The following is an 11043-nucleotide window of genomic DNA, read 5'->3' on the forward strand; positions in this document are numbered from 1 at the left end:
TCTCAGAACCTGCCTTCTGTTCTTTGGGAAAGGTCAGAGAGACAGGAGTGTCCCTGCAACACACGGGCCCTTAGGGGGTCCCCCCCAGGGGCTGGACGGCCAGACCTCACAGTGGGATGCAGCGCCCAGGTCTCCGCCCTCCGTGTGGCACCACTGCGGTTTTGGAAACGCAGACGCCCTGCATCTCAGCCCATCATTTTCCTTCCCTGGCCCCCACCCCCAGTCCCTGGCACGGAGTCCAAGGGCTCCTGTCCTGAGATCCACCCACACCCGAATCCCGCGTCCCCATCCCTCCCCAACGCACCTGCTCCCAAGACAGGTGGACCCGCTCTTGGACCCTCGAGTCGGCTGTGCAGGGCCATGTCCCAGGCTTGCACACGTGCCTCCCTGCCAAGATTAGGCCTGGTGCCAACATGCCCTGGGGGAAATGGCACTGGGTCTTCCAGGCTTGGCTCAGATGTTCCTCTTCCAGGAAGCCCTCCGCAAACCACCCAAGCAGATGCCCGTGCAGCTCCCTTGCACTTCCCCACTGTACACATGGCCACCTTGCCCCTCATCTCAATGGACTTGAGTCCCTCTCCCTGATCGACTGGACCGCGAGGTCCCTGGGCCTAACCAAGTCTTACTCATCCTTGAATGAATGTACCCTGAATGGAGTTTAACTGCAGGGGACTGAACTGGACAGAATGGAGTTTGGTGAAGGTAATTCATCCAGGAATTCAGCCTGGAAATAGCCGGAGTTGACCAGGCACCCAAGATGGCCAGTGCCCAGCACTGCTGTTTCAGAGGATACTGGCGGGGATGAGGCTGCCTGGAGAGGTTAACAGGAGCCTTACCTGGGTGCTCTCGCCTAAGGGAGACGTTTAAAACACGTTTCTCCACCTCCAACACAGAGCTGTTTAAACTGGAAGGAATTTTGAGCATGTCCCCAATGGTGGCTTCAGTCACGTAATAAAGCGTGAGTGTTACAAGCACCGGGAGTGGGGTTCCAGCCCTGCCCCTCCAGAATCTGCCCTCTCCGGCCTCGGTGTCCCCGTCTGCCCCTGATGGACGGTGCCCGGCCCACGGCAAGCACCCTGCACACGCCTGGTTCTGTTCCCGTCTCACAGACCCCCGGTTCACTATGAGCATAACATGACAACAAAGTCCTGATTTGGGCTGGGGAGGAAAGGGGTCCAGCCTCAGTCATTCCACGCAGTTGGGCAAGGGTTTGTCATCTGTTTAAGGGGAGTTTGCCCCCTCCCAAATCCGAGGTTACCTAAGGGGACTTATGATGTATTTCCCACATGAATAAACACGTGAAAAGCACCAGATCTAAGAACACTGTGGAAGCTGCAACCTGATGTCGGTCTCAAGCTCATTGTTTTGGGGGACCCCGTCCTCTCCCGGAGGGTAACCTTCAAGGTGGAGTCGTCTCTGTGTGGCCCTTCTCCTTGGATAAGTAGGATTATGTCCACCCTGCTCGGGGAGTTCCTTAACCATTTCGCTCCATTATCAGACATTCAAGAGAGTCCCCCCTAAGGACAAGGGGTTTCCCTGCATATTTAGAACTACGTTCTTGTGTATTTTAAGAGGTCCCAGCATCAGAGACCCACCCGGCTTTGAGGCTTTCAAATTCGAGTCTAAAAAGCTGTCTCAGATTCCCTGAGCTGCCCACAGAGGGGGTACAGCCAGGCCCCTCCAAACCCTGCTTCCAATTTTCACAAATTTCAAGGTCCCTCCATCACCTGCCAGCAGAGTTTGTCTTTAAAAGGCAAGGATCGTGTCATTTATAAAAGCAGAAAAGGCCTCATTTTGAGCCGGTCTCTGGCCCTGCATGGTGCACCCTTTGACAGGAAGTAAGCGCTCTGAGCCACCTGCAGCTTTGTGGCCACAGAGGGGCCAGCTCAGGGTCCAGGGCACACGGCCAGGCAGGGCGGTACTCACGCGGTGTGTGCCGGGAAGCCCATGCTCAGGAGGGGGTCCAGGAGTGAGGTGGTGCTGCGGCCCTTGAGCTTGCTGGAAACCTTGGCATAGATCTGAGTCTCATCCGCTGCCATCGCTTCCTGATGCCGACTGAAGCAAGCAGATAAAGCAGGGAGGGAGAGGCAGGGGAGGCTGGGGCTGAGAAGAGAAACCTCAAGCCCTTTTTCATCTTTCTGACAAAAGCTAATATCCTGTTTGCATGAGCTATTGGTTTTCAGAATTCTCTTTGCAGAGTGTGGTTGTAAGGTCCACCAAGCCCCTTCCACAGTGGGGTTTGGGGTCCACAGGTCCAACCGAGTACCTGCATGGGATCGGCCTTGGCTCTGACTTGGGCTGTATTTGGGAGCGAGTCGGCCTGGGAGGGAGGGGGCAGGGTGTGGGAGGGGAAGCTGGTGTGGGGTTAACCCCGAGCCACTGGATCTTAGCTTCCTTACCTGCAAGACACTGCATCTAGTGTCCCTGCTAGCTCTAAAAATTTTGGCTCTTTTAGTTATTCACTGACTTTTTTTTTTTTAATTTAAAAAACTTTTAAAGTTTAATATGCATGCAGAAAAGCTGATGAATCCTACATTTACAGCTCAATGCATTTTCATAAAGTGAGCTCACTAACCTAATCCTCCAAGACCAGCAATAAAACAAAGGTCCTCAACCAGGGGAATTTTGGCCCCCATCCCCAGGGACCACTGGCAATGTTTGTGACAATTTTTGGTTGTCACAGGTGGAGGAGGGGGTGTTTGCTACCTGCACCCAGTGGGTTGAGGCCAGGAATGCTGCAGCGTACATGACAGCAAAGAAGGGTCCAGACCAAGATGTCAACAGTGCCAAGGTTGAGAAACCCTGTTCTAGAACATCACCAGAACCTCAGAAACCCCTTGTCCCCCAGCGTCATTCCCCCAGCCTCCTAGTTTTCTCCTCCCTACCCCAAGATGTAGCTGCTGTGCTCACTTGTATAGTAATTTTGCTCATCTTTGAATCTGACATAAACAGAACCGTATAGCATGTACTCTTTCACATCTGATTCCTTTTGCCCAAAGTTATGAGTGTGAAATTTATCCACGTTATTGAGTGTAGCCATGGTTCGCTGTATTGCTGTGAACTATCAGATAAATGCACCATAATTTATTTCTCTAGTTCTCAGTTGATGTACATTTGGGGGGTTTTCAGTTTTGCTGCTGCACACATTCTTGTATATGTGTTTGAGTGCCCCATGTATGCATTTCTGTTAGGTACCCGTCTAGGTGTGGGATAGGGAGGTCATAGGACATGTGCATCCTTCATTAGAAACTGCCAAGCAATTTTATAAAGCAGTTGTACCAACTTGCCCCTCGCCAGCAGTGGATGAAAGTTCCTGCTGCTCTACATACTTGCCCACACTTGATGTTATCAGTCTTTCAGCCAGTCTGGGGGTGTGTCGTTGTATCTCACTGTGGTTCTAACTTGCATTTCCCCAAATGTCAGTGACACTGAGCACCATGAGACAGGCTATTGACCATCTGAACTTCCTCTTTGGGGATGGGCCTCTTCTAGTTGTCTGCCATTTTTAAATTGGATTGTTTGTGCTTGCTTATCAATTTGTGGAAACTCTAGAGATGAGTCTTTTGTTGGATGCCTTTACAGGTAAATTCTTCCAGGCTTTGGTTTGCTTTTTTAATCTCTTAGTAATGTCTCTGGGCGAAACAAAAGTTCTTAATTTGAATAAAAATTAATTTGGCAATCTTTTCTTTTAAGGTTAGAACTTCCTACATCTTATTTAAGAAATCGTTGTTAATCCAACATTGATGAAGATAGTCTCCTATGTTTTCTTCTTGGAGCTTTACCATGTTTGTGGTTCATATTTAGCTCTATGATCCCCTTGAATTAATTCTCTATATGGTGGGAGGTAGGCGTAAAAGTTCATTTATTTCCCTATACCTTTATTCATTGAAAAGACCATCCTCTGCCCAGTGAATTGCAGTAGAATGCTTATTATAAGTCAGTTGACTGAATATGTATTAGTCTGTTTCTGACTCTATTATGTTTTCCTGTTTGATTTGTTCATTTTTGTGTCCACACTACACTATTTTAATTACTATAATGCTAAGGCCTCTGATTTGTGTCTTCTACTTCAAGATTGTCTAGCTCCTCTGGGCCCCTTGATTTTTCATATAAATTTAAAAATCAGGTTGCCATAGTGAGCCATTGGAGAGTGTAGAAAGACCCTCATATGTAGCCAAACTGACTTTCAACAAAGGGATCAATGTAATTCATGGGGGAAGGGGTAATATTTTCAACAAATAGTGCTGGAAAACTGCATATTGATATGGGAAAAGTATGAACCTCAACCCTTTCTCCACACCATGCCCCCAAATTAACCCAAAATGTATGATAAACCTAAATATAAAAGCTAAGACTGTGAAACTTCTAAAAGGAAAAGCCTTTGCTATGTTGGAGTTTTCAAAGCTTTCTTAGTACATAAAAAGCATGAATCATACAAGAAGAAAATTGATAAATTGGACTTCATCAAAATTGAAAACATCTGCTCTTGAAAAGACATCATAAAGAAAATAAAAAGGCCAGGCACAGACCGGGAGAGAATATCATCATATATACACCTGACAAAGGACTTATATCCAGAATATATAGAGAATATAATATAATATACCACAAGTCCCCTACATACGAGCGAGTTCCGTTCCAAGAGCACGTTCGTAAGTACAATTTGTTAGTAAGCCCAGCAAAGTTAGCCTAGATACTCAACTAACACAATCGGCTGTATACCGCTGCTTTTACACTTGCTTCCAGACATCCTGGGCTTGAAATAAAGACACTGTACTGCTGTACTCTATATAGTACTGTACAGTAAAGTACACAAAGCACAACCACTTGTAGAGGATGCACGCACGTGACAGTGTACGCTAGACACGTGAACTAACTTACGTGATTGGACATGCGAACGCACGTTTGCATCTTTGACAGTTCGCAACTTGAAGGTTCATATGTAGGGGACTTACTGTAATTGCATATGTATCTATTGTGTGTATTTATATTATTATAATCAATAATAAGAAAACAAACAATCCAGTTTAAAGATAATCATAAGATCTAAATGGACACTTAACAATAGAAGATACATGAATGGCTAATGAGGCTGTGAAAAGATATTCAATATCATTAGTCATCGGGGAAATGTAAATTAAAACCACAACATGATACCACAACACACTTACTAGAAGAGCTAAAATTGAAAAGACAGACAATACCAAGTTTTGACAAGACTGTGGAATAACTGGAACTCTCATAACGTTGTTGGTGGGAATACAAAATTGTCCAACTAGTTTGGAAAACATTTTGACAGTTTCTTATAGTTAAACATACATTTGCTATATGACCAATCCATTCTTAGCAATCTGCCACAGAGAAATGAAGATGTATGTCCACAGTAAGACTTGTATATGAATGTCCATGATGGCTTTATTCACAAGAGATCCAAACTATAAAGAGTCCAAATGTCCATCAGCTGGAGAATGGATACACAAATTATGGTATATTCAATCAATGGGATAACATTTATCAATAATAAGGAACACACCGCTGATTCACGCAACAGCATGGATGAATTTAAAAGAACATTTTGTTGGCTCAAAGAAGCCAGACACAAGATCATGCATACTATATGATTTTATTTAAATGAAATCCTAAAAACGGTAAAACTAATCTATAGAAACAGAAAGCAGATAACGTGGTTGACCAAGACTAGTGTATGCAGGGGTTTGGGGGGATAATGGAAATGTCCTATTTCCTGATTTGGTGGTGACTATATGGGTGCATAGATGGTCAAGACTGACTGAACTAACCACTTAGGATGGGTGCATTTTATAGTGTGTAAACTAAACCTCAATAAAATTGATTTTAAAAAAGGAAAGGGAAGGAATCCAGAGGAAAATAAAAGCATTATGCCAATTTCCACCAATAAAAAGGCCTGCTGGGATTTTGTTGGAGATTTCATTGACTCCATAGATCAATTTCAACAATGTTAAGTCTTTCATTTCATGAGTATGGTATATCTCTCTATTTATTTAATTTCTTGTAGTAATGCTTTGTAGTTTTCAGGGTCTTGTACTTCTGTCATTAAGTTTATTCCTACATGTTGTATGTTTTTGATGCCATGGTTTAAAAATAATTTCAGTTTCCATTTGTTTGCTGCCAGTGTATAGAAATACAATTGATTTTTACGTATTGACATCACATCCAATAATCTGGCTGAGATCACTTATTAGTTCTAATATTTGGTAGATGTTTTGGATTTTCTATGTACACAATTATGTAATCTTCAAATAATGACACTTGTCCCCTCACTTTCTAATATTTATCAACCTTATTTCCTCTTCTTGCCATATTTTCTGGCAAAGACCTCCAATGCCATGTTGAATAAAAGTGGCTTTTTGGTAGATACTCTTTATCAAATAAAAGAAATTCCTTTTCACTCCTAGTTTACTGAAGTGTTTTAAAATCTCATTAATGGATATTAACTTTTATCTTATGCTTCTTCTGCGTCTATTGAGGCGATCATGTTGTTTTCCTTCTTTATTCAATGAATGAGGTAACTTACACCAATTGACTTTTGAATGTTAAATCGATCTTGTTTTCCAAAGATAAAACCTCCTTGTCTATAATATGTTATCCTTTTTATATATCGCTGGAATCAATTTGTTAATGTTTTGTTTAAAATCTTTGCATCAATATTTGTAAGTTAGCTTGGACTTTTGTTTTCCCTTCTTGTAATTTCCTTGTCAGGTTTTGGTATCAGCAGCGATCAACTCATTCTGACTTACCTGTGACTTTCTTGGTCTTAGCACTGAAAGTTCCCATCCTAGGAAAACCCTCTCAGTCCTAGGAAAACCCTCTCAGTCCCAGGAAAACAAGGACAGTTGGTCACCCTAGCATCAGCCTTATTCTGGCCTCATAGATGTGTTGGGAAGTATTAACTCTTTCTAAATTCTCTGAGTTTTTGTAAGTTTGGTATAATTTCTTTCTTAAAAATTTGAAAAGATTTATCAGTGAAGTCATCTGAGCCTAGAATTTTCTTTTTGGGGAAGTTTTAAACTATGGATTTACTTTATTTAAGAAATATAGGACTATTTTTCTTGTATGTGTTTGATTAAATTGTTTTTCAAGGAATTTGACCATCTTATGTAAGTTGCCAAATTCCGAGGCACTTCCAATTCTGTTACATAGTTTCTGTATCCAGATTGTTATCTTAAAAAATAAAAGTCAGTTATTTTACCAGCAAAAATGGGTTTATTCGAGAATAACAGAGAATTGCAATTCAGGACAAGCAAGTCACAGTAAAACCAACAGGCAAGTCTAATAAACAAAGGAGAGGAACATTATTTTATAGTAAAAAGGAGGAAGCTGGGAGGGCTTATTTTGAACTAAGTCCATTGGATAAAAGTGAGAGTTCAGGGTGATGATGGTTTTTCACTGGCTGAGTTACCGGGGTGGTCAATTTCTTGTAGGAGATGTAATGTGCATCTTTTCCTGTTGGGGCTGCATAGTTGGTGATTCTTTCCATTTGGTGATCCTTCTGCTGGGGTCTGTAATTGACAATTCTTCCTGTAATTGACAATTCTTCATGTAATTGATGTCTACCTGTGTGTCTGTGAGAACTCCCACTTCTGGCCTTCCAAGTCCATTTTAGTGAGGTTTCCCTCTTAATTTTCACAAGGTTTTACAATATTGGTTTTATTATTCTTAGATATTTGATTATTATTGATGCACTGTAAAGTATATCTTTTAAAAATTTCATGTTCCTACTCTCTGTTGCTGGTAAATCAAAATACTGTTGATTTCACATTATTTTACACTCAACTTATATCCACAAGTCTTACTTGACTTACTTATTAATTCTAAAAGTTTATCTTTAGAATTTTAAAGATATTCTTTGCGCAGAAATAATTTTGTCCATGAATAATACTAGCTTTATTTCTTTTTTTTTTTTAACCAGTACATATTCTTTTCTTTTAAAAATTCTCCCTTCCTTCCTTCCCTCCTTCTTCCCTTCCTTCCTTTATTCCTTTCTTTTTCTTTCGTCTTTTTTCTTTTTTTCCCTTTCTTTTTCCTCCTCCTCCTCCTCCTTCTTTTTTCAGTTTTATTGCACTGGTTTGGACACCAAATATTGAATACATATGACATATACCTATATAGTGCATCTCCTTATATTTTTGTCCACCTCAGAGGAAAAAGTTTCAATATTTCACCTTTAAATGTGAAAAGTAAAAATTATATTTTAAAGTAATATCTTTTTCCTTTGAGAATTTCAAAAGATGAAATAATTTCAAAATCAAATGAATTATAGATCTTAAATTTGAATGTCTGAAAATAGGCAAAGCTTGTTACCCAAAGGGAAAAAAGTAGATCTGGGGTCTGCAATAGAGCCTCTCCTCAAACATACTTTTCTCTTCTAATAGTTAACCACTTTTTGAACAATGGTGCTTATAACACATTAAAATGTAAATTTCTTTTTTTTTTTTTTTAAATATCTTATCTGTGTAAACCAGGAAGTGCCCTATCTAGCTTAATTCCTTTCTCTTAGACTGAAAAGTTATCTTCAAAGGCCAACAGTGAAAAGACTAAAGCTTCCTGATCAACGATTTCTACTGTGGCTGACCCCCAAAGCCTCCCTTCACTCGCTAAAGGAATCAAGGTGGAAACAGACCACACCTGTAACTCAAGCTGTGTGAAGATGGTCACTAAGGCTTCACAGCTTCTAGAGGAGCCCTCAGGGGAGGATGTCCCTTCTCATGCCTTCAAACCGAGACCTCTGAAGTCATTAGCTTGGTGAATATCCGATGCCAGCCCTACGTATGCTGATTTCTGTCTCCTTAACATTTTATTTTGAGTTTGGTGGAATTGAATTGTAGGTAACCTTTCTGAAAATCTACTTGATGGTGGTAGAAGTCCAGCTACCCTCATGGGTTCTTTCCCTAATACCCCCTGGTGAATTGGCTCAATCTTTGACTTCATCTGACACACATGCCAACATGTGGACACATGGTAATATGACCTCGTGGTTGCTTTTGGTTTTCTGCACGTCTACTCGGTATTGTCCGTCCACCTAGGTTTACAATCAGCTCGTATACATGGAGGCCCATCATACACTCACCATTGTGCTGGACACCCAAAGAGTACATTCTAGACTCTGTCCTTCGAGAGCTGTACCACACTTGGGAGCGCCAGCTATGACACTCAGGTAAAAGCAAAGAAAGAACTAACTTCTAAGTTTCCTGTCGCTGTCTTTGAGAGCAAATACTCCTTCAGGGACTGGGGAGGGTAGTTAGGACAGATGTAAAGAAGGGATGCATGGGCTTGAGGGACACCTGGTGTTAAATGCAAAAGACACTGAGAGATATGTGGGCAGGTGCTCGGAGGTGGGAAAACAAGACTGAAGTAAATCACGATTGGCTGCATATAGCTCTTTGCCTACTGTTGCCATTGGCAAATCCCACCAATACGACCTTCAAAATCAATCCCAAACCCTGCCCTTGATCTCCACCTGCACCACCAGCACCCTGGTCGCAGTCGTGGTGGCCCAGGGTTTCAGTAGCCTCCTCCTGGTTCTCTGTACACACAAACCTGCCCCTATACTTGGTGCACACAGGTAGATCCCCACCACACCCGGGGATCTACCACATCAGCTCCTCCGCCCTTTCCCTCACGTGGATGCCAAACCAGAGTCCTTCCAGGAGCCCGGGCTCTCCAAGCTCTGCCCATTGGCCTCTCCAGGCACATAGGCTTTCCTGAGTTTCTCCAACACTCCTAACTCATCCTCTCCACTGGGCCTTTGGCATTGATGGTCCCATGCTTGGAGCAAGCTCCCCTCTTAGCTGGAGACAGGCTGGGACCTGGGACCCTTTGCTGCAGTGCTTGCACCTGGACAAACGTCTCCTAGAGAAACAAAATGCAAAGAAACTATAAAGGACTAAAAATAACTTCGTGCATGCACAGTTAGGGCAAATTCTGGACAACAAGATTCAAAAAATACAAAAAGACCAAAAAAAAAAAAAAAAAAAAACCCCAACTGCCACTTCTGAAGAGCCGGGAGCAAAAGCAGGGCACTGTGCATGCCCCCTGCACTCGACACCACCAAAGGGGTGGGCAGACCACCTAAGTCACCCCTCTGGCCTGACCCCTGGACACACCCCTACCCTCACCCCATATCAGGAACCAGCTCAACCCCCCTTGGGGAGCGATCAGGGGGACCTGTTACTTGCTTTTGCTCCTTCCTCGGCTGCAGGAGCCCCAGTACAGCCTTGCCTGAATTTCTTGTCTGGCCTCTTATCAATTTCTATTGGTTAAGGAGGCCAAGAATCCTGGTTAGTATCAAGCTTACAAGACCCACTTTATCACATCATCAAGGGCTCTACTAAAACATCACTTCCTTCCTGGAGGCCTTCCTCCACCACATTGTCCCATCATTATCTAAACCTCTCCCAGCCTCATCTCTTCCTAGTGTTTGTCATCACCTGAGGCCACAGGTGAGCGCTTTGTCCCCTCTGCCACCTGCTCTGAGTCTAGATGGCTGGCTCATGGCAGATGGCCCATCAATATTTGCTGAATCAATGAATGCACGATTCTCACCTAGCTCACATTCACCCTGGCCTTCCAAAGGGGCCCCTAGTCCCCTGCCCACAGCAGCAGGGCTCTGTGCTTTCCCTGATAACACATCTTTAAGCCGTATTGTATGCAGAAGCCTCTTGGGACGCAGAGGACTCTGCAGAGTGGCACGGGCAAGGTGTCTCTGTAGAGTGCTGGCTGCGGGTCCCCTGTCTTTTGTCTGCAGAGCGCTGCAAGTCTAAACCTGAGCTCAGGCACACGGGGGGCTAGAAAGCCCCACCAAAGCGTTTCCCTGCCCTGCTGGGTGAGCTTGCTCAGCACCGGGCAGGACCTGCCTGTTCTTTTAAATAAAAAGAGTGCCTGTGTCCCAAAGCCTCTCTTATGAGAAGTTTCTGAAAAGGTTTGCTTACCTTACTTAACTAATTAAAGGCGAGCCACATTTTCCCCTCTCTGGTCTCTGCAGTCAACCACCAGTGGCTACTTGAT

At 43.4% G+C, this 11043-nt stretch overlaps 1 protein-coding gene across 6 annotated transcripts in view; it reads right to left on the reverse strand.

Annotated features, from left to right (window-relative positions):
• The window catches only part of UBASH3A (ubiquitin associated and SH3 domain containing A), a 51794-nt gene extending 40753 nt beyond the window's left edge, over nucleotides 1-11041 (reverse strand). For 2 of the 6 annotated variants that reach the window (XM_082392864.1, XM_082392865.1), the window contains exon 1: nucleotides 1927-10952. In XM_082392864.1, coding sequence (XP_082248990.1) covers nucleotides 1927-2039 — 113 coding nt within the window. In that variant the 5' untranslated portion in view covers nucleotides 2040-10952. The other 4 variants (XM_082392860.1, XM_082392862.1, XM_082392863.1 and 1 more) reach the window with 4 other exon arrangements.
• Nucleotides 11042-11043: the final 2 nt, after the last annotated feature.

Source organism: Balaenoptera borealis (assembly GCF_965194805.1).
Source record: "Balaenoptera borealis genome assembly, chromosome: 5".
Classification (NCBI taxonomy): domain Eukaryota; kingdom Metazoa; phylum Chordata; class Mammalia; order Artiodactyla; family Balaenopteridae; genus Balaenoptera; species Balaenoptera borealis.